Genomic DNA, 27,174 nt, shown 5'->3' on the forward strand with positions numbered 1-27,174 from the left:
GTCTTCATGATGATAGTGAAGGCGGTAAAGTTTAGAGGTCGAGGTTCCCGATGTGGAGCAATATTTACAGATGGTGTCGCCCATGGCGACGACATTCCCCGCACGCAATCACGTGTATTTTCCTACTACTTTTCTTTTCGTGTGACCTTTCAGGAGTTAGATCAGTGAGAAAACATCACGGTTTCCGTATCTTAAAGTCTACTTGTAGGTTTTGCTTCTCTTTAATTACAACATAAAAGGGCAACATTAAGTGTAGATATTCAGATATTTCCAACCCCTATCCGACACAAGCTAAAATTGATTAGAACTCCCCTTCAAACGTGAACGATCATCAGAATTCTTGGGAAGGATTCACATTACTTTTCGTTATTCTTACAATTAATAAGACATTAAACAGATATCAGTTGGCGTATCGTTTAATCTCAGTTCTACCTACAACTTGAAACCAACCTCATCAAGTGTCGCGAGTGCCTACCTAGTTACATTCGTCTAGCACTTAGATGCAACAATTCCATTCCTTAAAGCAGAACTTCAGAAGTGGGTAGGAAATGATATATTGTAAGTAATTTCTGGAACCTGAATCTATTGCTGAATAACAGATTATTTCTACCAAAACGCCCAAGCAAATACTCGCTCATATGCACAACTATACATGCTGTCTACTGTAAAATCGCAAAGCACCCCCCCCCCCATTACCAACTAAACACCCCTCTCTTTCTATCAAACCCACCCCTCAATTGCCTCTCCGGCTTCACCACCTTCCCCTGCAAAACGGTAAATTTCACAATACCCTCACAATCCTCCGGCCGCACCCTCGCAATCCAGATACACTGCGCAGCACCCGTCTGCTCCTCGTCCTTCTCCGCCTTCTTCGGCGGCGGACACACCTCGCCATCCAACTTCCCCCTTTCCACATCATCCAACCCAAACGCATCCGCTTTCCGGTAAATCATAACGTTGGCCGAGTATTTATGTCCGCCCACATGAGAGATAAAATATATGCCCACGCCACCCGGCCGCTCGTCGTCTAGGTCCCGGAAAAGTCCACATATCCGGAGATGGCGCTCTAGTTCTTTTCGCAGTAAAGGGGCGCTTTGGCCACAGCGTGCGTCGCGGGTTTTCTGGGAGCAGAGGAGGATGAGTGCTCGATGTGGAGAGGGCCGTGATGTTAATTGATCTGCGGTGGGTAGAGGATCTGGTAATGATGCAGGGATTGTAACGGGGCCTAGAGGCGTGGAGTTTGTGGGGGCTTTGTTGATGTACTCGGAGATTAGGGTGTTGACCGATTTCGGGGTAACGTTTTCGATTACTATGAAGGCGGGGAGGAGGAGGACTGTTGTTGGTTCGGCGTAGGATGAGGAGTGGTTTGGGGTTGGTATATTCGAGGCTGATAGCATGAGTTTCTGGACTGGCTATTAGTATATTGCCAGCTTCTGTTTGGGGGGAGAAGAAATTACGCCGTTGCTGATCTTCACATCTGCCTTCTTCTCAATTGCTTCCATCAAACTCCCCTTTTCGTCTGCCACATCGCGTACCCAGTCCGTCTTTCCCGTTGCAACTAAAACATGCGTACTCCATCCCTTCACAAACCCATAAAGCTGATCCTCCTCATCGATCTTGAATTTCCTCGGGTAATTGATGTGGCAGCTGTCGCAATCATAATCGCAATCCTCCCCGTCAACACTGGGATCTACTTTTCGAAAAAGCGCATCTATAGGCGTATTTTCACCCGATGTCCTAGGCGCAGGTGTCGAAGCTCCAGAAATGGACTGTTTTGCGGACTCAACCAGGGACTTCAGAGACAGGGCCATTTTTTGCTTTGCTGGCATTGGATTTCCATTTCCCTTATTTTGAGCGGAAGGTATTTTGTTTTTGTATGACATGTTGGGGCAGGCAGGGTGGGGCAAGGCGGGGTGGGAACTCCGTAGTTGAGTTGACTCCGAAATCCGTATCAGATCCGCTCCGCGTGTACCTTACCTTATCAGATGCCGCTAACAATTCAATGTCTCGGAAGCACAACAACGGAAGGGTCGGTCCTCTTTCTTGGTGAGGAGTGACTGGACTGGCGACGCCGACTTCTTATACAATTCCAATTGATAGTTGAGAAGTGACAACGCTGACGTCTCCCGTCAAGGATGATGCGTCAAAGGATCTGCCTTACTACTCCGCGCATAGGATAGGCAGCCATATCGCTGAATTTGGGTCCTTCCAGTTAAATCCGACTGCTCTCTCGGCCGAGTTCGGAGTTTAGTTATGCGCAACACCACTGGTCCGGCTCTGGCTCTGGCTCTGGCTACACGGGATGATATCTAGAATAATGGCTCCCCGGATTATAATGTTTGCTGGAGCCCCAGATCTAAAGTCACTAGAACGGGATGAAGCTAGCCTGCTCACAACCTTCAGCCCCCCGTTCGTACGATTCTTCCATCTAGACGGGTATGAGAGCCAAGTTGCTGCCTCGTTTGCAGCTGATGCTACACAGGCCTCGTTTGAGCACCCGGCTTGGAGGTCCATTCCTTTAGAACGGCAACATCTACCGACTGGCATATCACAAGACCATGCATGGCAGGAAGGAGCCTCGTTCTTCTCAACCTCTGAGATCGACTCGCTGATGGAAGAATTGTCCCAGAAACAAACATACGAGAGCTTTGAATCAAGCTCGCAATCCGTCAAGCAAGTCCTGTCTCAATTCTACGAAGAGTCCTATGCTCGACATCAAGATGTTCCCTCGTCTCAAATTGCTGCTGTATCGCAAACCAATACTTCATCCTCGGGTGGCACTTCTTTTAGTACGACGGATATGACGTTTGATTCGCCAGCCAATGTGGTTAAGAAAGACGTACCAGTTGCGGGAAGTTTGAATAACATCAAAGACACACCAAATGCCGTATATCTCTCCTCAATCCATCCCCAGACAATGACTGTCAATCTCATTGTTGGCATCATCTCCCTCCCGGAACCCCGCCTCATCAAAACACGGCGGGGACCTGACGTGGAGCTCATCGAGGCACTCGTTGGCGATGAAACCAAAGCAGGTTTTGCAGTCAATTTCTGGCTCTCATCTTCCGAGGCCGTCGATGGAGGTTTAAGGAGTCCAGTCCAAGGACTAAGACCACAAGACGTGGTCTTGATGCGCAATGTCGCTTTAAGCAGCTTTCGAGGAAAAGTTTACGGACAGAGCCTAAGGAAGGGCATGACGAAGATACATCTTTTATACAGGAATCGTATTGATAGGACGGATGTTGCGGGTTGCTACAGTGCGGCGGATCTTAATTCTGGGGAACTTGCAAACTTGCAGGTGGAGAAGACGAAGAGGGTTAGGGAGTGGGTCATGAGGTTCGTTGGTACGGGTGTCATGCAAAAGAAGGGGAAGAGGAATGCGCTTCACGAGAGCCTGCCGCCCGATACACAATGAATAGACTCAAGAAAAAGTCTTGTTATCTTGATTGAGATACATCGAATAGTGGAGGGCTACTGTAGTGGAGGGCTACACCCATGATCTCACCTCATCAAACCGCGCAATCTGATGGCGTCTCTCAACCTCCACTGACGCCTATCAATAAACCTAATTCTTCTTCTGGTTGCATCTTCCCCTTGGTCTTCCATGGGGTAAGTTGCAGCCCTTTCGAGCCGCACATGGCCATCCTCTCTCAGAAGACGCTGGAAGTGTGCTAAATAAGAATAGATCTTATCATGACTGTCCCACACAGATCCGGTCAGTATCTCTGCAGTCAATACCTGCAAGTCGTCGTCCGCGTTCGCAGGCCCTTCTTCAACCAAACGGGTTTGCCACGTTATACATGCACCCTGAATCTCGTCAAAACCCCGCTTCTCGATCTTCATTTTCTTGACCTTCCTGCGTGACCTTTAGGAAGTGACGCTCACTCACTGTGGCAACATGATTTTTGTACTTGACCGAGTATTTTGGCATACCCCTAGGCCATGTCTTTGAAACTTTAATCTCCGCTCTCTCTTGTTCATGAAGGCCACGTCGTTCGCGGGCTGCGTGGACCTCCTGTGCTACGTGGAGCTCATGTCTCGACAATTCCGGCACAAACAATCATTCTTCTGCATCACCCGCAACAAGATTGATACTGGGCCTCCTGTACTCGGCAAGTTATACTTGATTTCAATTATGTTGGTTCAACATAATGGGCAGGGTGTCACAGTTTTGCTAGTCTCTAGCCACTGAAGAATACATTCAATGTCGAATTGGTGAAGGCATGGGAGTGCTTGAGCAGGGTCATTGAATGGCTCGAAGCAGATGGAACATTCTTTTGGGGGCTTCGAAGAATCGACAGTCGTAGGGTTGATCTGGAGGTTGGTGGGGTCCAGGTGTCCCGAACGAATGGACTCTCGGCCTGGGGGTGTTCTTATTGAGGCGGTGTCTACATCTCGTGAAGTGGATTTTGGTGATGGCTCGAGGTTGAACAGTAAAACGGAATTTCTTTGAGGGGGGACCATGTTGATGAGAAGTCAAGATTCTTGTCGCCGCTTGAAGTTGGCTTTTGAAAGGAACGGAAAGGAAAGGAATATATGTTCCTTCTTACATCAGGAGTTCACACCATTCCATGATCCATACTTCGACATACAATCCTCGGTGGGTGTGAGATAATCATTCAGTCCAAGAAAGCGCTGATTCATGTCAGTCTCAAAATTCAATTGCACGTTTAGGGAGTCAGATAGTTGTAATGCACCCCCCCCCCCCCCCGAGTTTACCTATGTTAACAGCAACATCTGCTGCGCCGCTTTCATATGGAGCTGTCCTCTACATATGAACCAAACCCCTCCTCAAAATTCACAGACACTCGCTACTTTCAATGGTATCAAAACTTCAATTCCAAATTATCACTGTATCAGTCACTAACACTTGCAAGCGATTTTGTGGAAATATTGGAAGGTAGCGCTCTACATGAATTCATATCCTGTACGCACTTCAATACTCCTGCTACCAATTAGCTAGCTCAACGATATCCTCGCTCGGCAAGAAATGCTTCCACAAGCCAGCCAACCATCACATCACTACAAGTCATGAAGATCCGCTATCATATCTGTCCCCACTCCAAAATCCACCCTATCGGTCGATCTTGACTGCGCGGTGCTGTGCTTCCCTCGCTTCTCGGGGTCTCTAATGTGTTTCTTCTTAGCACAAACCCCAAAAGCACATCGCCATCGTCATCGGCATCTGCATCACCAACACCACCATCTCCCTCCTCCCGTTCCTGCTCCGGCCCCCGTCTCCTAACAAACTGCCCACTCCTGCCAAACTCTTCACGATCCCATTCACTCCAAGGACTACCCGGAGCACGTATGATCACTTCCTCACCCCATGTCTCACCTTCATCTTCAAGCCCCTCTCTAAACCTCAATCTCCTCACCCGACTCAATCGAGAATCATATAACGATGCTCCCACACCGCCACTCCCACTCCCACTCCCTGTCCCCGTCCCTCCCTCTGCACCTCCAACCACACCAACCCCACGCACAGCACCACGGCCATCAACATCGTCACTCCCATCGCCATCACCAACTCCCTCCCACTCCACTCCTCTACGGCCGCGGTTCCCCGGAAAATGAAACCGCATATCAATCAACAACAAGACAGGATCCCGCCGCTCGATCGTACGGATGATACCGCGGCACATAGGGCAGGTGAGAAGGTCGGGGTTGTAGCTGTTGGTTTCTAGTCCGCGCGTGTACAGAGCCGAGAGCCAGGGAGTGATGCATGGGTAGTCGTAGGCGTGCAGGCAGGGGTGGAGGTAGCAGAGGTTGGTTATGGGGGACAAGCATATGGGACATTTTACGGGTGGAGGCTGGTCGGCATCTGGGTCTAGGTCGGCGTTTGGAGGCGGGGGTGGATTGGAGAGTTCTTCGTGAGAAGGAGGGGGATGAGGAGATGGTTCAGGTGCGTCAACGTCTGGAGGTGAAGTGGGTAGTTCTTCGCGGTGAGCAGGAGCAGATGGCTCGTGCAGTGGTGTAGATGGACGTGCATCTGTAGTCTCCCGCTCTTGCTCTTGCTCCTGCTCCTGCTCGATACCGGCTCCGGAACCCAGGGCTCGTGGTAGAGACATAGGATACAGTCAGTCCTCTTCAAGACTCCAACTTGGAAATATGAATTTGGAATTTTTTTGCAGAAATGGTCTCTTGGGCTGCGGAATGCTTTATATTTGCGGGATGGAAGTATTAATGGGGAAAGTAGTCATGGTAGTTGATGAATGAATAAATCTAATCAATATACCATTCTGTCTGTCCCTTTTGTCACAGACTGACTGACTGCCACGTACTTGCCTACCGGGCTCATTCATACATACATACAATCACAAATGGTAATGTTTGTTTGTTTGTGCTAGACAATGAGAATGAAAGTAAGAATAATACTACCACACATACTCGCCTTGTTCAACAAGAATTGCAGACTGGGTTTGGTCTTGGGGAACCAGGACCGAATGAAATATACACAACTGGAACCGGCTTGCTTCCATAGCGTGTTACCATGCCTATGTCCCATGGGGCCGACCCGCACGCACACGAAGAAAGAAACTTCTCTCGGTATAAGTAGAACGGGAGCATGCAAAATACAACGCCTTCGCTACATGTAGCCTTATTTCATACCCCTTGGCCCTTGAGCCTGCTGTTAGCCCCCACGAACCATGAGATAGATCTCCCAAGTTTGAGAAACAAAAACGCATCCATGGTTCAATCGAGGGTGGATTGACCGACCATGCATGTCCTTGGCATCGTGCTCAAATAACTCCCCATGCCCTGTCGATAGGTAACGAGATTCCATTGATGGATTTCGCATGATCGCTGGCCAAGTACAGAATCGTGTTGGCTACTTCCGATGCTGTGATGCTTGCTTTCGGTCCTTGCAGTGCGTGAACAGGTCTGCTGTTGATTAATTCTCGCTTCGTAAAATATCTTTGAGCCAGCGCACTTACTCTTGACGTTCGTATGACGCCTCGTCAAAGTTCGCGGCTTCGATCGTGCTCCCAAGTCCGGTGTCGATAAGGGCTGTCCGAACAGTCAATCAGTCAGTCAGTTTCTCTCTTTTACACTTGACCAAAACGAGGGGTAAATATTTACATCCAGGTAAAACAGCATTACACCGAATCCCCTCATCATGGAATCTCCACGCCGTGTTTTTCGTCACGCCAAGCTGTATGCACATCCCTTATTAAATCCACCTCACCTCATCACCTGAGTATTCGAACTTACCAAGCCATGCTTCGAAGCCGTATACGCAACACCAGCCGCCGCACCACTGACCGCAGCTTTCGAAGCTACGTTGATGATAGACCCCCCATTGGCCTTCATGAACGGCAACACAGCGCGGATCATCCGCGTCGGGACCGTGAGGTTGACCATCAGCACTCGCTCCCATTCCCGGTCTGTGAATACATCTGCTGCCGCGTACGCATCCAAGATGCCCGCTATATTAGCAAGAACATCGATTTTCTGCCGCCTAATAGGAAGCTGAGATTAGCACTGGTGGGTGGCATGCTGGCACGTGGACACGTGACCACTCCGTATCCTCACCCGTATTTCGCAACGCAAATCCTGACCACCTCATCGCACTCCCCTGGCTCTATCAGATCCCCCTTGTGGAAATGAAAACGTCCTTGATCTCGCTCGTCGATTTTCGCATAATCGATATCATGCATATCTACCCCCGTGACCTCGTAGTTATGGCTGAGGAACAGCTGCGTGGTTGCGAGCCCGATGCCTGATGCGCAGCCTGTGATAATGGCTACTTTGCCGAATCCAATTGGATCAATTGTGCGTTGAGGAAGGATATTGTTGCTGTTGTGGTAGGAGAAGGACATGTTGAGGGACGGACAGGCAGGAGGTCTAATTAAGGAACGCTTGCTTGAGAAGGGATTGTATTCTGGATATAGAACAAGAAATATTTACAGAGGAGGAGAAACGACTGAGCGAAACTCAAAGCAAGTATACTTTATACCCATTTTTCTTTGGCGTTGTGATCGCTCACTTTGAGTGCCCCGGCTCTGGATATCATGGGGTGGCATGATCTTTCCACCCCCTCTTTGCAAGCAAGCCACGTGAGCATAGTAGATAATGGCAATTGACGGAACTGGCAGTTAACTTCACATCGCCACAGGCATCGTATGATTTTGTTTTGTTTGGGCGAGTTACCTACCTTACTACAGCAAAGTCAGTAATAGGTAGGTGAGGTGAGGTGAGGTCGGTGGAAAGTTTGTTTCTTTAGAATAACTCGCTAGGCACATCCTTCGCTTATTAAGTGCACTCTCAGATAGAGAGATATTTTATGAGGATGTCGATGTTCCGTCCTCTCACTACCTCAGAACTCACAGCTTCAGCTTTCTGAACTATTCAAGCAACTACAAATCTGAATCGGCATCTTATGGCTCTTAATATGTTGCTCTACTATTGTCGCAAGTTTGCGCAATGGAAACTCGCGCGTACGCGCCAACGTGCAATTATACATATGGTAGCACTACTTTTCATGTTACGTGAGGCAATCTCCCGAGGTCATATTCCTACCGACGTTGGCATTTGTCTCTACGGAGATAATGGTTTGAACATAAGATGGAGAAAAGTGGTGATGATGCCCCTTCTTATATTGTCAAGGCGGCTTTTGATTGGTGTGAGAATTATTTGTGTCTCGAAATTGCGCTGGGTGTTTCAACTAGCCGGAGCCGCACTTTATCTCAGGGCGCCGTCCCACCTTCAAACTTCATTCTAATTTGTTCATTCGTGCCAAACGCCGGTAACCTTTTCTAGGATGCAGATATTCCTTGTCTTCTCATCTCGTTCCTCCCCATGTGGCTTTTATGGCCACCGTCTAGTGCTCGGGAGAGCGCCGAGTGGGCCGAAAAGGCTTATGGCCTTGGTAAGGAGGTACTCCTGTACCCCACAACCAGTCTTGGACTAATAATAGGAGATTGTGGTGGGCTCTGGACTTTTCTTAAATACTTCCTTATTGTCCATAGTTGAACAGTCCATCACTCAATCACTTGTCACTCATTCATTTTCTTCTTATTCAGTCATTCTTTTAACGCAATGCGTTTTTCAAAAACCTTTCTTGCCGCTGGCTTTACGGCATCAGTATTTGCTGCCCCCATTCCCGACGAAGATAATGGAGAATGTTACTGGGAGCCTGAGGAAACCTCCAGCGCGCTAGCAGTCGTTGGTAACTTCACCTGTTCAAGCCCTCTATGCGTTGATACTTACAAGACTGATAGCTACTTCACCTTCTGCCTCTCTTCTGTCATCATCTAGCAGGGTTCCTTTTCCCACTACTCGCGCGAATATATCGGTTTCCAGTATTCCCTCAACGATTTTGACCTCTACTACACTTTCAACCAGTTCAGCCTCCATTATTCTTGCAGCCAGTTCAACTTCTGCTAGTCTCGTAGCCAGTTCAGTATCCACATCTGCCGCTGCCAGTTTAGCTGCCACAAAGGCCGTAACATCAGCCAGCGTTGCCAGTTCAGTATCCACATCTGTCGCTGCCAGTTTAGCTGCCACAAAGGCCGTAACATCAGCCAGCGTTGCCACATCCAGTCCTTCATCTACTGCGGCCACCGCAGCTGTTACTACCTCTGCTGTTGCAAGCTCTTCTTCCAGTGCCTCTAGTGCATCAAGTACAGGAGCTCTCGAATGGCTAGGTGTTAATGAGTCTGGAGCAGAGTTCGGAACAGGCAACATTCCCGGGGTATTGGGAACTGACTACACATGGCCTCTGACCGCCTCTATTCAGACCCTTATGGATAAGGGAATGAACATCTTCCGAATCCCCTTCCTCATGGAGCGTCTTGCACAAGGCACAATCACCGCTTCCCTTGACGCAACATATCTCGCCGACCTAAAGACCATCGTGTCTTTTATCACTGCTGCAGGAGGCCACGCTGTTATCGATCCCCACAACTATGGTCGTTACTCAGGAAGTATCATCACTTCTACATCTGACTTCCAGACTTTCTGGCAAAATGTGGCAACCGAGTTCGCGTCGGACAGCAATGTTGTGTTTGACTGCAACAACGAGTTCCATGACATGCCATCCAACACTCTCGTTGCGGAACTCAACCAAGCTTGCATTGACGGTGTCCGAGCAGCCGGTGCCACCACGCAATACGTGTTTGTTGAAGGAACTGTAAGCATATCCCACGTCACTCTTGTGTTCCTCAAATTCTAACAGTGCATACATAGTCCTATACCGGAGCCTGGACATGGGTCAGTTCCGGAAACGCGGACGCCATGGTCGGTCTTACCGATCCATCTGACAAGATCGTCTACGAAATGCACCAATACCTTGACTCGGACGGATCTGGCACCTCAGACACTTGTGTCTCGTCTACCATCGGCTCTGAGCGCATCGCTGCCGCCACGGCATGGCTCAAGGCAAACAACAAGAAGGGTATCCTCGGTGAGTTTGCTGGAGGAGCAAACTCGGTTTGTGAGACTGCCGTTACCGGATTGGTGGACGCATTGACTGCTGCCTCTGACGTGTGGATGGGTGCTATGTGGTGGGGTGGTGGACCATGGTGGGCCGAGTACATCTTCAGCATGGAGCCCCCATCTGGCACGGGATACACGGCTTACATTGATACGCTTGCCAAGTATATTTGAGTGCAAATCTTGGAGCCGTCGATACCAGTAGTACTGGTTACTTTCTTGTATATATATTCTTGAACCCCTACTTGATGAAAAGTCAGCACGCGTAGAAAGCTGTTTTGTGCTCTCAGACCTAGTGCTATCTGTACGCTTAAATATTCATTGCAATTGTCTGCCTATCCTTCTTTACAACTTTGCCTCGTGCCACTTACCAAGTTTACCCCCGAGTGTAAGATAAATCAAGCATAAGTCAGCGCAAAAATAGGCTGCTCATCACAACCCGTACCTTTAGCCACCACCAAATACTGCTTCCAAAACCCCTCCACGTCCCTCACGAGCTCTTCAAAATCCTCCTCCCCAACATCCTCAACCCTCACATACTCAAACCTGAACTTCAACCTCTTCCAATCCAAGCACAACTCTCTACTACCACACTCCATTTCTTCTGCTTCGCCAGTCTTTGTCTCTGCCCTTATCCATTTCCCATCTCCGAAATGCGGTTTCCCGCAGCCCTCGCAGTTCAGATTCCGCTCAATAGCTTCCCATCCCATCTAGCGCCATTCATTTGCCAGTTCCCTCATCACTCTTGAGCGGCTGAATGCTGAGTTGGCTGCTGCGCTCCCAGTTCGGTATTTCTGCTGGATTTCGGCAAGATGGGCGGGAGTGAAATTGGGCATACTGAGTTCGTGTTGCGGAGAGAACGATTGGCGCGGTTGTGGATTTTTCCACATGATGAATGAGATACGCGCTTGATGTGGGGCTGCTTTAGTGGGTTGAGGATAGGATAAGCTCTTTAAAAGGGTTGTGTAGATTGGTCAGTATTGTAGGCAGGAAGGAATGTTTGTCAATCAAGCTAGGTCTTGGCCTTGAATAAGAAGCTATTCACACTGTGAAAGTGCCGCGGCTTGTAGCAGGGGGTAATGACCAAGATTGAATCCTCTGCGACCTAGAGTGCGAGTATAAATATCTGGGATCTGTGGTATGAGATCTCGATCTATTAATGTTCATACCCCAGAACTATGAACCCTGGTTTGTAACTCTTTCACTGATATTTCGGGTACAGCAAACTATTTCAGTCATTCAGCAAACGTGGCATCGACTCTTGACTGTTAAACTACCAACGAGCTTTGAGGTCCATGGTCCACCTATTTCTACCAATGTCTCATATGCTTGCAAGTGTGCTATGACTGGAATATTCTAGGGCTGCCTCGCCAGGAATCACAAATACCTCATGTCCACCCACCACTCATTTTCATACCCATCGCCCAACACAGTCTCTCTACTAATCGGCACATCCAACTGGCTACTGAAATTCGCTCTAGGCCCTTCCTCCGCAATACTCCCCGGTCCATAATTAGCATACTCCCCAAATGTAACATTCAGCGTATTTCCAGCCACGCCCGAAGACCAGACGCTCCATCCCGCCGGTTGGATTACATTTCCCAAGTAAGTATTCTGAAATACCACCCTAGCGAACGAGCTCCACGGCCGTCCCAGCGAGCTAGATCCCGCTGGAACAGTATCGTTGATCCCGTCGACGGTCGAGTGGCTGATGACATACCAGGAAGGATTGGTCGCAGCTGATCGTCCAGATGCGGTGATGTAGCCAGTGGCTATGGTACGGATATCAACTTTCTCAAACCACGCAGTTGCTGTTTGACCGAAGATAAAATCAATAGCTCCAACAATGAGACTCTTTGCGTATAGCTGATTCCCGGTGTTTGCCAGAATCGTGTCTTGGTACCCCCAAAACTGGACTCCGTAATATCCTTGATTGCCCGTGTGGGCAGAGACTGCGAGATTCTGTCCATTGACGTCCACATGCCCGAATGTGTTGGCGATGTTCAAGTTGTAGAATTTAGTGTTAGTGTTCCACTGTCTCACGGTAGCCGTGAGGTCATTGCTAGCGACGCTGAGTTTCGAGAGGTTGAAGGTTATGGTCGCCGTGTTATGCTCGTATGATCGAGCATCTGTTGTCCAGCCCTGAACGGTGAGATTTGAGCGTAGCAGTGGAATGTAAACTTGCTCGATGTAAGTGCCTGGGTATATGAAGAGAACCTGAGGTATTGTTGTATTCAACGATAATGCATTTACCCCGCTTTGGATTGTTGTAAAGTTTCCAGGGTGGGCTGAGCTGCGTCGACGATGATTGCGCCCTTTGGAGGGGATACTCGGTTCCATGCCTTTTCGGAATAGATGGAGAAACTTGAAGGATCCGGGAATGGCTGCGCTCGCTCATCCTGCAAAGCAGCAGATGCACAGCTAAGGAAGAATAGTAATATCAATGACATATGCATAGTCTCGCAGCCGGTATGGATACAGGAGCAAATAAAAGCTTGAAGAAGAAGAAATTATAATATTACTGGGCAACTTATACAGAGCTACAAGACTTCGGAGCTCGGAAAAATAGAGTTTGGATAATTGCTAGATCACTAGTACTGGTAAATATAAATAGAACATGGTCCGCTCTGTTTGGTTGGGAATTTGTTTTCCCGGTCTATGAGCGGGGTTGGCATTGTCGGGTCGTAAGGATACACTTCAAAGTCTAATAGAGCTCAAAAGAAACGCTACAAGACACGACACTACCTTCAAAAACAAGACTTTCGGTACTTCAAAGACTCAAAAGAATCAAGGGGACTAGATCAATCACATTTGTTAGTTGAAGATCAGCCCAATATCTTAAACTTCAAAGCTAAACAGCGAAAGACAGCACTTGCTGAGCCCTGGCGTATGGGATGGTAAACGTATCCGTAGCCTTTTTAACTCGGCTTCAAAACATTTTACCCCTTAGAGCTGAATATCAAGAAGATGTTGAAGATACGGAGTAATTGAAGACAATTTCAAAAAACATGGTCCAAGAGGATTGCGGGGCTGTGAATTTCCCTAGAAAAGTCATATCCAATCACATCATCATTTCTACTGTACACCCAGCCATAAAACTCAACAGCAAACCTTAATCATAAATCAATGGCCAAAAATCTCAATTAAAATGACCAACTAACCCATTTATCCATCACAAACCTCTCCGCAGAACCCGAAGCATGGCACCTATCTATCGCAGATGAGATGCTCCACCTAGCCTGCCGGATCCGCCTCTCCATATCTGTTCCTTCGGTAGGCAAATCGAATAGATGGCTCTGTTCTCCGCTTGGAATAGTTTCTGTGAGGGACATTCTATGAGTACAAATTACTTCTCCATCAACCTCAGCGTCGGTCCGGCACTCCACAAGACGAAGCACGACGCCGTCAGGACCTCGAATCTGAGCCACTGGTGTATGAAATGTCCAGTGGTGTGCCCCGAGCGTGCTTTCTCGCTCCATGTGAAATATATCACTACCGTGTTCAAATGTTTTGCGCAGGAAATGGTTTCTTTCGTCGATTGCTTTGTCCAACTCGTGCTGCGCTAGCTGCTCTAATATCAATTGATGAGGTGTTTTGTATCGCGCTGCTTGCGGGGGAAGAGAGAACGGATGAGGTTTTTTGAGATTGATCGTCCATTCTAATTGCATCGTATTCTTTTGTCGTAGAGCGCCTTCCCATTCTTCCTGTCTTCTGCTAATTTTCACTTCAAGCGTTCGCTGGACTCGGACTCGGTGTCCATTTCTATCGTGGCCCTCGACGTCCACCTCAACATGCGTAAGATTACCCGTCTGGTCAACTTGGTCTTGCGTATCGATCAGGTAGTCGAATGCTAAGCAGCTATCCTCATCCCAAGAATTCCTCAAATGATTCTCCAGGTCTGGTGCTTCTCTGCTTGTCGGGGACTGCCAGGTAACGTTTTCAAAATCCCCAGATTCGTCCCTCGCTATTTCCTCTTCTAATTCCTCGTATTCTACTGGGGTCCACATCAACTTCGTGCCTTCCTGCTTCCGCAGCCATATCAAATGCTGCTGCTTCACCCTTTGTTCGCGGTTTCCTCGCCAACGTTCTATTGCTTGCCTGGCCCCCGCGTTTATCTGTTCGTCCAAGAACCCGGAACCCTGTAGTGTGGATTTGGCATTTCCGTTTGATGACGGTTTTATTGTTGAGCTGTTCTCTCGAATCGGTAGTTCTCGTGTGTCCTCCATTATCCTCTCGAAGGGATTGTTCATGTCCTCCTTTGCCATTGGCAATGGAAGATTAGGGGAACACAAGTTAGACATCTTGGGAGTGCTTGCAAATTTATTGTGTTGGTAGCTGGTCTATTGAGGTACAATTTCGGACAAGTTAAGCCTGGGAAGAGACAAAGACCGAGTCGATCTGCAAATATTGGTTGATGAGTATTTCTTTAGATGTTCGCTTCAATCAATTTTTTCTTTGTCTCTTGATTTCCATACACGGATGCAGCCAGCCTGTGGCCAAGTTTCTTTTCGCATTGTCTTAATGCCTTGTCCGAATGATGCTATTAACTAATGAGCCTTTCCTAGAAAAGGTAGTAAAATACAATGCATAGGCATTTAATGTGTTATAAACTCCTTAAAATTCTCGCTACCCCTTTCCACACTCACCTAACATTCCCTACCAGAATTTATATAATTCCCACTCATATACTATACCATGTATGCCGTTCCCAGCTTAAAACCATTCGGATTTTAAAACAATCTAGCTCAGATTTACGGACAAGTGAGAAAGTTGCACTCTAATTGTCAGGCGAAGGCATGACTTTTTGGCATGGGGCATGGACTTGGCAAATCCATGGAATAGCACACATATGAACAGCAAAATGTAGCCAAGCATGAACGAACATTCCAGGACCGAAAATTACGAGGTTCTTGAACTCACGATGTATTCTTATCTGATAGCACTAACTACTATAAGCATGCTTTTCATCCTCATATAACTCCTTCCATACGCGCCAGCAAATGCAGCCATTCCAATCCATTCCAGTCCAGCCCGGTTCAATTCCACCGAAAAACGCCATGCTAAAGCCAGCTCAATTATAAAGATGATTTTTGTGCACTGCACCAGAACCCCAAATTCCCATTTCAGGCAATCACTACTAGCTCGTTCGCTCACTCATTCGCCCTGAAACCTCATCCCAACAACCCAACTTCCCTCAAACTCTACTCCTCTTCTAACCCTCGTTCCAGTTTTCTTCCACACCGCAGCCCCCAACCCAATATCCGCCACGAAAAGCTGCCACTCCCTCCCCTTCGAGTTCCCCACTCCATCCTCATCAGGCACACCCTCACCCCGCGCCATCGCCTCCAGCAGCCCCTTCTTCGGGGCTCCCATCGCAACGACGAATTTAGCATGTATATAAAGCTTGCGCCCATCAATGATGCTGACTTTGCCATTCGTGGGTTCAATACCCGTAGGCACGTCAATAGCGAGGACAGCTGCCCGAGAGCGGTTCGCCCACTCGATGAGTTCGTACGCCGAAGCCTGGTCGCCTGTCCTCAGCTCCTCGAACGAAATAGTAAGACCCAGCAGGCCGTCGATGATCAACTCAATAGGGGCGCCGAGATTCTTCACATATTCTAACAGCTGGGCTTTGTTGAGGACCTTACCGCCAAAGCAACGGAAGACTTTGAGCTGACGACTCAGGCCCACGAGAAGTTCTGATTCTCGCTCTAGACCCAAGACGCAGATCACGACGTTGAGGCCGTGGTTACGAATATGGCGGCCTGCTGCGACGGCGCGGAAACCGCTTTTGTTGTTTCCGGCCAAGATGACAACGGTTGGGATCGTGTTGCTTTTGCCTTGGGTGAGACCCCCGCCTCCAGCATTGAGCGCAGAGAGGGCGACTTCAGCGATACCACGGCCAGCGTTCTCGGTCATCATTTCCTCGGAGAGACCGAGTTCGGTATCAGCGATATTTTCTAGGTTGAGCATGTGGAGGGCTGACAAGGGCTCGCACTGGCGGTCTGAGGGGACTAGGTAGAATGATGGCTTTAAGCCTGGAGCCGGTATCTGCTTATGTTAAAAATCGGGCGAGTTTGGGGTGAAGCATGACTTACCGAATGTGCTCGAGAAGGCGGAACGTTAATTATAGAGCTCCCCTTCCTAGAAACCGGCCTCCGATGCATACTGAATTTACTCTCCGCCCTCTCATCATTCTTCGCCCTCCTCGAAAGCCTTCCACTTCCACTACCCCTCTGGCTAGCCCTATCCTCCAAATCACTATTCCCCGCTTCGCTCTTCCAAAGTTCACCCCTCTTACCCGCTCCGTTTAGCACTTCAAGCACATTCTCCGTATGATGCAAATTCTTCCCGCCAGCTGTACCAGGCTTCGCTTTCGGAAGGCGATTATGCGCAACCAACCGATCCTCATCTGCAACACTGTCTTCCGCCTGGATCTGATTAAAAACCTCATGCTTATCAAACTTCGCCAGATTGCTCGTGAAGTCAAAGTCCCCCATATCCTGCACATCGGTAGCTTCCTCCGTTGCCCAACCATTCTCATCCATCCGGCCATCCCGTCTCTTCTTCCCCCTCAGCGTAGCAAACGGCTGAAAACTTGGATTCGGCTCCAGCAACGGCGTTTGTCTCCAGCCCTTACTCTTCGTCGTTTCCCTAGCTGGCGTGACCTCCCCATCTTTAATCAATGCATCCTTCTTCCTCTGCCGATGTCTTCTCGTGCGTGTTTTCTTGACAACAGAAGGTGCTTCTTCTTCCTCCTTGGTCGCCTCCGCTTCTAACTCCGTGAGATTCAAACCCGCTACATCGATATCGACGCCAATCTCGACAGGACTAACAGAAGACGTTACGAGAGTCGCAGCGGGCGTAATATCATTCAAAGCCCGCTGATCCCTTGCAGTACGCGCACTGTCTGTCCGCTCCATCGCGTTGCTTTGCCAGTGCGAAGGGATACTGGGTCTGCTGGAACTCCCAATTGTAGGCGTAGGTCTCTTCCCAACACTTAGTATAGCCGGATCCTCAAATGCCTTTGCTTTTGGCGGAGGCACTACAGGTGGTGGAGCGGCATTTTCGTTCACGGCTTCAACCAGCTCGATGATTTCGGAGGCGTTGATTGTGAATTCGGGGACATATTTGCCGTTTGCGGGGCAGATTACTGTGTATCAAGAAGAACGGTTAGCAATTGTGTAAAGAGGCGGGGGGAAGGGAGAAGAGGGGATGTGGAGGATTCCATACCATTTCGTAAGGTCAAGCTTTTGCCTGCCTCGATGCTGTCAACTATTCCTCTTAATTGTGCACCGGGGGGTGAACTGAGTGTCACCAGCATGGTGAGGCCTATGAATTGATTCGACATACTTCCGCCTTCTCTGCTGTGTCCAACCCTCAGGTGACTGAAGTTCGAAGGAATCCTGCTGGGTTGAGCGTTGTCTTGTCGAAGAGAATGCAGCGCCTTGCTGCTCTGGTAATCGTAGACGAAGGGGAGGGGTTGTATGGCAAGGATTATGGTGCTGTTGTTCTTGTTTGTCAATTGGGGAGTCAGTGCGGAAGCTGCGATGGGGACGAATAAATTTTAGGACTGTCACTGTAGTTTTGCTCCGGCTTATCGATTAGCCAGGTACGACGATGTAGAAGAACGGGAATTGTACCGCTTTAAGCCGGCAGTAGAGGACTCTAGAGAAAATGATGTTTAGGCTGATTTATTACTGTAATCACTAATCAAGATTCCTACCACGCTTTCTTTACCATTCCCTTCGATCAATAATTTGGGACTTGGTGACATTTGGTCTGATTCCTTTAGTATAGGGGAGCTGAGCTTCTATTGTACTGTATGAATGTAATATAAGGCCGATGATGCTATGCAAATGAATATTTATTTATAGCTATATTTCATGCTACTCTCGATCTTCATTATTGTGACTGTACACTTCCGCGGTGCAGTTGCCAACAAGACCTCTTTCTTCTCATTCCCCCACAAGCGCCTCCACCAGAGCAACCAAGCTGCAGCAACGCCTAAAAATGCTTATAATATACTCCAGCAAAAGGTACAATACACCTGACCCTATCCCTCTACTCACGAAATCATCCATACATAGCCAATTCTGCTTCCTCTTCCTCGGTGAAATCATGAACTACCTTCTGCTTTTGTGTCTTTGCGAACTGCTCCGTGTAAGACTTTTCCTTCTTCGGCTCTACCTTCGCAACCGTGGGGTGCCGCAATGCCTTGTTGACACTATAGAGACTGTTGTAGAACTGAGCAACACGCGGATGTGCCATGACCTTCGACTTATCGAAATTGAGAACTTGAAGACCTTCCTGGCTCGTGGCTCGACTTAGTGCAACGTATGCCTGACCCTTTTCAAAGATTTTCTTGAGATCAATCTTAACTCGCTCGAGAGTTTGACCTTGCGCCTTGTGGATTGACAATGCCCAAGCTAGAATGAGCGGAAGTTGTTGCCGCTGCGCTTGAATCTCACCAGATGGAAGTTCAATTTTCCATTCTTCTGGCATCATAAGCATTCGGCGTACTGTTCCATCGGCAAGAATGAATTCCACAACAGGGTAAATTCGCCCAGTATTTGGCCGTCCTTCCTGTTTGTTCGAGTAACTCGCCGACACGCATGAAGCGTCTGATTGCACGCCGGCATTCTCATCAAAGGAACCTGGTGCAATGGCGTCCTCGCCGCGTTCGATGTATGTGTCAAACGTGTTCTCATTCATGAAGGCTATAACCTTCCCAAGAGAACCATTAACACAAACCTCGTCCAGGTTTTTGATCAACATAACTTGTGCCCCCTTCTTTAGTTCAAGTGATTTTGGGGCCATCATATTGGCGAGCAATTTCTCCCGGAAATTTTCATCTGTTACGGTACCGGTGTCTGATGCGTCGAATCTATAAGATGTGCCTATTAGGTCACGCATTCGAAATGCGTTGGCGTTGTCAACTTCGTTTCTCGTTGGGAAGCTGATTGAAAATTTAGTATACTGATTGAAGTAGAGGTTCGTTTTGCTTACAGTTCAGTGCCAGCTATACTATCCTCGAAAGTGGGAGCTCTGTTTAACCTTTTGAATGCCTGTACAGTCTCATCCGAAATCTTGCCTAGGCGCATTTCGTTCAGCATGTTGGCGAATACTACAATATTTTAGTAAATGTTTCGAAGGCTAAAAAGGGATATAATAATACCTGGATCTTTCTGTCTGAACACTTCTGTCAAGCCAATGGTATGATGAATTGCAGTAGGCCAAGTCCCAGCATCGAAAGCAAATTTAATACCTCTCGCTTTATTGTCGTACTCTGGAACAGGTGGCAATTGGAAGAAGTCGCCAGTGATCACAAGCTGAATACCTCCAAATGGTCGACCATTGTTTCGCATAGCTCTCGCAATTCCTTCTAGCTTATCAAAAAGATCTCCATCAACCATGGAAATCTCATCAATAATCAAAATCTTAGTTCTGATCCACCGATTCTTAGCTTTCGGATTTCTCCTGATTTTCTTGACAAGTGCTGGCACGTCTTCCTTGCCAAGTCCAATGCCACCAAAACTATGAAGAGTCACACCTCCGATATTGCACGCTGCAAGGCCCGTTGAAGCCGTCACAGCGACGCGATCTGGTTCTTTCATGTACTTTTTGCGTAAATCAGCAATAATTGCTCTCATAAGAACAGACTTTCCAGTTCCAGCTGAACCAGTAAAGAAGACACTCTTCGCCTCGGAAATGACTAATTTCTTGACCCTTTCCTGCTCTTCACTCAAGATGATAGGGCCGGAAACGGCGGCATTAGATTTCCTACGACGATCTGTCGCCGCGGCCTGCGATTTATCGAGTGTTTTGAACGCCTTTTGCTTGTCCTTGAATTTCTTTTTCTCTTCCCGAATTGCACTTCCAGTGATATTCCAAGGTGTGTTCTTTTCCTTAGGTGTGTAATCCCACTTCCCGGATTTAGGACACTGGCTTGAAGCATGACCAGCCTTTTTGCAATGTGCACAGATTCGAAGGGGCGGTGAAGATAAAGTCGCACTTTCTGTCTCTTCCTCTCTTTTTGTGGCAATATCATAATTTTCTGCTTGCGTCTGTAGCCATGGCAAAGTCCGTCGCTTCGAGGAGCGGGAGTTGGGATCTTTATCGACAGAAGACTGTATCGATTCTTGAGCTGTAGACTCTTCAAGTAGCCGTTTCGCCCTTTGGGGTGTTACTCTGTGAGATGGTGGTGAAGAGGACCAAGTCATAGCACTGCTGGAGGGGTTTTGTGTCTGATTTCGTTGGCGTTGGGCCGGAGGAAGGGAATATGGGGATTGGGCAGCAGTTCTTTGTGGTTTTGGTGGTGCTGGCATAGTCAATGCCGTAGGTATTTCGAATTCCATATCCAAATCAAGATCATCGTCATCATCGAAGTCATTCTCGTCGAAGTGGACTGCCGGGTGGCTCGATTGGATAGAGTGTTTCGATCCTGAGGAGTCTTCCTGTGTGAGGTCGATGGGAGTGCTCGGCGTATTGGTGGGGGCTTGAAACGAATCTTCTCTGCTGAAGACGGAAAGGCGAGATGTTGAAGGAACTGTCGATGCCACACTACTAGCCCTCTGGTTCACGCTCTGTCGGATATTGGCTGATTTCGGGTGCAGCGGAGCTGTCGTGTTTGTATATCCAGTGAAAGCGCCGATGGACTGAGAAGATTTGCGGGCCTTGCCGAATTGCTCTTCGATGTTGCCATTTGGGGCAGGACTGCTTGAAGAGAAGAGTTTCTTTGCGAGAGGGGGCTTTTGAGCAAGAGGATCTTGCTCATACTTATTTGCGGCGCGACCCAACATCGCGTCAGCTATCGAGGAGTACCTGGGTGGTGCATTGAAGGGTGTGACTCGAGGATAGGGGATAGCTGTGGAGTTCCAGCAACTCGCAAGCAGTCGTTTGGGTGCCGAAAAGAAGGCTGCGTGACGGATCAGGCCAGCCGGCATACAATCGATTGAGGGGAAGCTTGGGAATTGGGATCATTCCAGCAAGCAGAGAATAGAATATAGGCGTCGAGGGGTAGAATACAAAATCTGAAGGCGAGACCCTCGCGTCGGAAGTCGCGACTAGAAAACGCGCTAGTGAATAACAGTCACGTGCTTTGAATTGGAAAGGTAGGTAAATTTCCAGGTTTTTAACGGGTACCCATTTTAACTGCTCGAGTAGCATTGCTGTTCTGTTCTGCTTTTTACTAACCAATTAATCATCGTCTTTGTAAGGCCTCCCTTCTTTCAACCGCCTTCGCGATCTATATACGGGGAGGACCGAATTACTTTACATGGACAACCCTGGCTGTTTCCGTTGTTCCCCTCATTAAATATACACTGAAGCAATTAGCTCTCAGGAACCCTTTCGATAGTCAAGTTAGAGTACCTAGATATCTGTCACATACGCATTAAGCAAACACAAGTCATACATGCAGTTTGTATCCAACCTAGTTTCATTACAGTCTTTCCAAAAACTATATCTTTCCCCTACTGCCTTCCCCCAACCGCATTGATTTGAGAACGAGAAGCATGACCGAGAAGTTTGAGACGGGATGGAATGGGTAGTCGCTATAATAGATTCGTGGCTCATGACGACAGAGGCGAAGGAGATGGCTACAATTCATAAATGCCGAAAGGAGAACCAGCCTAAGAAATAACAACTTTTAGTCGACAATAATCACCATCCTAAAGTAATAAACACATGAAAACGCAATTTGTATGAAGGAGACGCAGTGTTTTGGAGATGAGTAGTCTTATGCAAATGTACCACGGTACGGCCTAGCCGCGAAGAGAGGAAGGCCGTAGCATAAAGAAACCAGAAACGGTAAACAGAGAGATTAGACTGCCCAAATTGATATCCCGCGCCCGAAAAGACCACACAAATTGAGAAAACTATCAACAGAAGGTGCCATAATGTGACGTTATCAAGGAAACAAGAAGCTCTCTACTGTTGGTAACCCCCGAAGCCATTGCCAAAGTTCTGGGCGGCAGGAGGGTTCCACTGAGCAGTCGGTGTTTGCTGGGCACCACGACCATAGCCACCAGCGCTAGCAGATCCTCCGTATGGCATTTGTTGGTTGGGATATTGACCTGGGGATTGCGCAGGCGGTCCACCGTATCCACCTTGCTGACCTGGGAACTGGCCTGGAGACGGCTGGGCAGTCATCGGTCCAGCGGATTGAGGTCCTGGTTGGGGCATACCGCCATACTGAGGGAAATAAGCAGATGGTGTTCCTGGGTATCCAGGATTTGGTGCGCTCTGTGGGCTATAGCCCTGGGGCGTTCCTTCGAAGCCAGGCTGGGTTGGAGCCTTATCTTTACCCCACTTCAAACGGGTCAGTATAGGAGACAGATTACATAACTGAGATCACTTACGCTACACTTCAGAGGGCGGCCGTTGACATTGTAGCCACTCAATTGACAGATCGCCATGGCAGCGTTCTCGTGGGTGTCCATCTTGACAAAGGCGAAGCCACGGTCAGCCTGGAATCTAGTCTCAACAACGTATCCAAAATTCTGAAAGAGAGGAATCAAGTCGTTCTGGGTGGTGTATGGGGTGAGGTTGCCGACGTAACAAGTCGTTTGCCAAGCAGGGGTCTGGGTAACAATCATATCGTAACTCTGGACACCATGGGTTGGGAAGTGGTGATGACCAAAAGGAGTTGTTGGAGTCATGCCCATCGCAGACATGGCTTGTTGCTGAGAAATCGATGGCTGCCCTTTTTGGTTGGCCCAGTTGCAGCGAATGGCGCGAGACCCAAGCCATTCGCCGTCCATCGAGCTCAAAGCCTTCTCGGCATCCTGACGTTCGCGGAATGCGACGAAGCCATATCCCCTGGAGCGTCCAGTCTTCATGTCCCACATAACCCGAGCCTCAGAAACAGACCCGAAAGCGGAGAAAGCTTGCAGAAGGACTTCATCGTTGACTTCATTGGATAGATCGCCTACGAAGATGTGGAAGTGATTCGAGGTGTCTTCCTTGTTAGAGGTGTTCGATTGGTAGGCCCAGTTTACACGGATTTCCTAAGGTATCTTAGCAACGTTTTATACGAAAGACTCATCGTGATACTTACAGCTTGGTGGACCCGACGTCCATTGAGTGTTTGCATTGCCCGCTCTGCCGCTCCTGGATCGTCGTATTCAACAAAACCGTAATTGAATCCCTTAGACTATAAACTAGATCGCGATTAGCGTCCCGCAACCCTCAATGGTGAATCTGAAAATGGAAGTTTTGTGAATCGCTTTCCTTAAGCAATTTCACAAAGCCTAAGCGCTTGCTCGGAAATTCTCGAGGGGGTAACATAAATAAAGTGGACACTGACAGCACCTACATTCTTGTCAGGAATGATTTTGACGTTTTGAACATGACCAGTGGTCTCAAAAATTTGACGGAGTACATCTTCCGTGACTCGTGGGTCGAGGCCCCCAACATAGAGCGCTCGTTTGTTCGGCTCAGGGGCTGCGCGGCGAACGAAGCCACCTGCACTATCCGGAGACATCATCGGATTCCCATTCTCATCCAACGGTGAAGAGATCGCTGTGGGAATGGGGTTGGTATTCTGCGGGATGATGACGGGAGGCAGAGGTGGAGGTGGCATGTGCGACGGGTTGGCCTGGCCATTGCGACCGTTTTCGTAGCCAGGCGCACCAGCAGTGGTCTGCGGAGGTGGTGGGAGCTGTGCGCTCGAAAGGGGAGGACCGTTATCAGCCATGGTAAGGACTTGGAAGAGCTCGGTAGGAAATGCGGTTTGAGAAGGCGTAAGAAGGCAGGCTTGGGACAATTAACGTGGGTAAGCACGGATCGAAAGACGCGCTGATGCAGGACGAAAAAAAGCCTAGATGACACCGAAGGACAAGAGCAGAGCGTGATATGCTGCGCTGAAACTTGCGGCTTGTGTAACTCGAGGGATAAGAAGACGTCTCTGAACTCGAAAATCGAAGAACAACAGCCAAATGATTCGAGAGCAAGACTGTGAATTCCGACAAGTGAGATTTCCCTTGTACGAAGAGTATGTGACGTAGCTGAAGAGGACGCGACAGTTACAGTAATCTGTCGTGCGTGGAAGACGAGCGGAAGACTGAGAAGAGCGCAGATTTGAGGGGAGCTCTTGCGACAATCGAGACGCTTTGCTCTGAGGAAAGAAAGGTGATTTTGATGAGATGCGGACGACTGATGATGATAGGACAAGGACGACTGCTTAAGGGAAGAAAGGAATCACAAAAAGGGACGAGAGGAAGAGAGATGCGAAATGCCGCTCCAGGATTCCAGGCGCCCGTGATGGATGAAGAAAGCTTATGAAGTTCGTGAAGAGGGAGGGAGGGGAGGAAGGAGATCCAAGGTTGTATTCCACTCGCTTCTTTCTTTGGACAACAAGTTCGCATAGAAGCCTTGGAGGGGTCTAAGCCGTGTTGGGATGTAGCGCCGTTGCCGCACTTTTCCAAGGTGGGGTTGAAGCGAGCAGATGATTGGTGGGGAGGGCGGAAAGGGGACATGCAGATGAAGCCATTCACAGGATGCACAACATGTAAATGTGTTTGGTAAACTTGACATTCAATACTATGCTTGAGATACAGATGCTGAGTTAGGGAGACTACTTGGTCATTAACCCACTGACCTCTGTTGCTTGTTCTCTCTCACAATTCCGTTTATTATCTTCAAGCAAGTCAAATCAATATCTGAAAGAGTGATGGGGAAAAGTAAGTGTCAATCTTCCCGTGTTCCTGGAATCTGTATCTAATTCCCAATGCCACTATGCGGCAAAGCAAGCCAAAGTTGATGGAAAGGGGTGTGATTGCGCTATGCAGGACAGGAGTCCTGGGGAACTCATTTCATATGCAATGCATGCAGCTCTGAATTGTGACAAGCAAGCGCTGGGAAGTTATGGGATGAACTGCCACTCGTAACTGGTAAATCTACTTACGTAGTTAAGGGCAAGACTTTTGGAGTCTGAGAAACAGAAGGTTCAGAATGTATGATCAAAATACTGGCATATCAAACAACAATATCAAATGTATTCTATTCTTGGGAAGAGACAAGAGCTAGTACCTGAAGCTAAATAGTAGAAGAACAAGGATGCATCACAGACTCACAGTACGGTAAAGAGGGAGAGAAGAGCTCTTTGAGTTTTTTTAATGACTTTATGTCCCGAAGTACAGTCAAAAACCAGTAACTAGGTATATAATACCAAATATCTATTTATATGAAGAATATACCTTGGAGCTATTATCAATTGGGTTTTGGTATATTTTCAATTTCAGCCGCCATTGAGTCTAAATACGAGTACTTGTACTAGGTAGGTACTCCGTACAGGTAGAGCGGCGGCAATCTCCCCCGCGGCGCTACAGGGAGGGAGGTGAAAAAGCACGGACTGTTCCCAATGACGCTCCATGTTTTACGAGCTTCGACACTCACTACAATACAATTGCAGTATTAGTGTATCATAGTCGACCTATGTCTATTCCAGATATATCATTCGCAGATATCTCGAGATCAAATAACAGCAGTCACATCTAAAATACTTCCAAATGGCACAATCCCATCCACAGGCCCAAGCCCAGGCCCAACCTCAACTTCAACAACGATCGAAAAATCCCTTGGACGTCCTCCAGGGCATGATCAACGGCATAGTGCGCTCCGCAACACCTCCTCACCCTACCATGATACAAGTATCTGACCTTCCCGAAGCTTATAGAAACCGGACGAGCTCTGCGTGCTTCCGATCAGAACGGTTCAAGATCTCTCGTTGGCGCGACATCGAGACTGCCAACGACAATACCCAGTGCAGCCGAGACCTTCCACCAAGCCCTTGATGACCTCGAGTGTGAGATAGTATGCTCCCTTTGAAATTGAGTTGGGATTACGGGTCTGACTTCTGATAGTTCCGTGCGAAATCAGTTATTGCCCGAGACCTTGAAGGCCTACGAGCAAAGCGATATGCGTTAGAGAATCCTGCGCCGCCGGTGATTGAGGAGGCACCAATGTATAGCGCAATACTAGAGGAGCAACCTTTAGATGTTCAGGTCGAGGTGCAGCCGCAACCAGAATTAAATCCCACCATCAAGCAAGAGAAAATCAATAGCCCTGAGAAAGCAGCGAATGGACTGAACAAACCGCAACAGTCCAGACAAGATCCGTCGAAAGATACCATTATAACAGCTCCAGAACCTGCGAAGGGAATACAAGTCCCATCACCCCCAGCATCCTCCAATGAAACAAGTACAACCACGAAACCAATTGGTCTAGGCATAAACACCAATCCAGAACCTACCACAACATCTGCTCCAGGCACTGCCGGGACCGCAGGCCCTGAAGACTCTGCCATCGACTCCCTCTTTGATATCCCGGACGATGCCAACGGCGATTTAAATTTCGACAACATGGACTTTTCCTACAACTCGAATACCAACCCAGACGAGTCGCAAACCCAGAACAACGAATTTGATCTTTCAACATTTGGGAACGATTCTCAAGATTTTACAATGTCGAATATTCCTCCTTCGAATGATGCGAATACTGGAACCAATACAAACAACACGTCTCAGAACAAGCCGGTAGATGATTTATTTGCTGGGATGGATACTACGGCAGGCGGTGATAATATGGACTTGGATCTTGACTTTGGGACACTTGGAGCGGGAGAAAGTGTCTTTGATGATATGTTATATGCGACAGATGGTGATGCAGGGGGTGATATGCAACACGGCGAATTTGATAGTGTGTTCTTCGGTTTGGATAATTAAGATACAGTTG

At 48.3% G+C, this 27,174-nt stretch overlaps 8 protein-coding genes across 8 annotated transcripts; 3 read left to right on the forward strand and 5 right to left on the reverse strand.

Moving 5' to 3' along the window:
• Positions 1-692: 692 nt before the first annotated feature.
• On the reverse strand, positions 693-1,883 carry APD1 (Actin patches distal protein; the record flags this gene model as incomplete). Its single annotated transcript, XM_031152912.1, has 2 exons — positions 693-1,412; positions 1,458-1,883. 2 exons carry the CDS (start codon positions 1,881-1,883, stop codon positions 693-695), a joined length of 1,146 nt encoding a protein of 381 aa, XP_031002128.1.
• A 434-nt stretch (positions 1,884-2,317) lies between these two features.
• Positions 2,318-3,415, forward strand: LHYA1_G007991 (uncharacterized protein; the record flags this gene model as incomplete). Its single annotated transcript, XM_031152913.1, has 1 exon — positions 2,318-3,415. The coding sequence occupies one exon, from the start codon at positions 2,318-2,320 to the stop codon at positions 3,413-3,415; it is 1,098 nt and encodes a 365-aa protein (XP_031002127.1).
• Positions 3,416-9,042: 5,627 nt separating this feature from the next.
• Positions 9,043-10,611, forward strand: eglB_0 (putative endo-beta-1,4-glucanase B; the record flags this gene model as incomplete). The annotated part of the gene is made up of 3 exons (XM_031152914.1): positions 9,043-9,172; positions 9,372-10,135; positions 10,192-10,611. 3 exons carry the CDS (start codon positions 9,043-9,045, stop codon positions 10,609-10,611), a joined length of 1,314 nt encoding a protein of 437 aa, XP_031002126.1.
• A 1,203-nt stretch (positions 10,612-11,814) lies between these two features.
• pme1_0 (Pectinesterase) lies at positions 11,815-12,777 on the reverse strand (the record flags this gene model as incomplete). The annotated part of the gene is made up of 1 exon (XM_031152915.1): positions 11,815-12,777. One exon carries the CDS (start codon positions 12,775-12,777, stop codon positions 11,815-11,817), a length of 963 nt encoding a protein of 320 aa, XP_031002125.1.
• Positions 12,778-15,591: 2,814 nt separating this feature from the next.
• Positions 15,592-17,761, reverse strand: edc3 (Enhancer of mRNA-decapping protein; the record flags this gene model as incomplete). The annotated part of the gene is made up of 3 exons (XM_031152916.1): positions 15,592-16,488; positions 16,536-17,590; positions 17,671-17,761. The coding sequence occupies 3 exons, from the start codon at positions 17,759-17,761 to the stop codon at positions 15,592-15,594; spliced, it is 2,043 nt and encodes a 680-aa protein (XP_031002132.1).
• A 752-nt stretch (positions 17,762-18,513) lies between these two features.
• pfh1_1 (ATP-dependent DNA helicase) lies at positions 18,514-21,383 on the reverse strand (the record flags this gene model as incomplete). The annotated part of the gene is made up of 3 exons (XM_031152917.1): positions 18,514-19,396; positions 19,447-19,564; positions 19,616-21,383. The coding sequence occupies 3 exons, from the start codon at positions 21,381-21,383 to the stop codon at positions 18,514-18,516; spliced, it is 2,769 nt and encodes a 922-aa protein (XP_031002131.1).
• A 985-nt stretch (positions 21,384-22,368) lies between these two features.
• On the reverse strand, positions 22,369-24,136 carry UBP1 (Oligouridylate-binding protein; the record flags this gene model as incomplete). Its single annotated transcript, XM_031152918.1, has 4 exons — positions 22,369-22,749; positions 22,800-23,447; positions 23,498-23,593; positions 23,726-24,136. The coding sequence occupies 4 exons, from the start codon at positions 24,134-24,136 to the stop codon at positions 22,369-22,371; spliced, it is 1,536 nt and encodes a 511-aa protein (XP_031002130.1).
• A 1,813-nt stretch (positions 24,137-25,949) lies between these two features.
• LHYA1_G007997 (uncharacterized protein) lies at positions 25,950-27,164 on the forward strand (the record flags this gene model as incomplete). Its single annotated transcript, XM_031152919.1, is given in 3 exon segments — positions 25,950-26,090; positions 26,110-26,253; positions 26,304-27,164. The coding sequence occupies 3 exon segments, from the start codon at positions 25,950-25,952 to the stop codon at positions 27,162-27,164; spliced, it is 1,146 nt and encodes a 381-aa protein (XP_031002129.1).
• Positions 27,165-27,174: the final 10 nt, after the last annotated feature.

This window comes from Lachnellula hyalina, assembly GCF_007821495.1.
Source record: "Lachnellula hyalina strain CBS 185.66 chromosome Unknown contig00187, whole genome shotgun sequence".
In the NCBI taxonomy this organism is placed as follows: domain Eukaryota; kingdom Fungi; phylum Ascomycota; class Leotiomycetes; order Helotiales; family Lachnaceae; genus Lachnellula; species Lachnellula hyalina.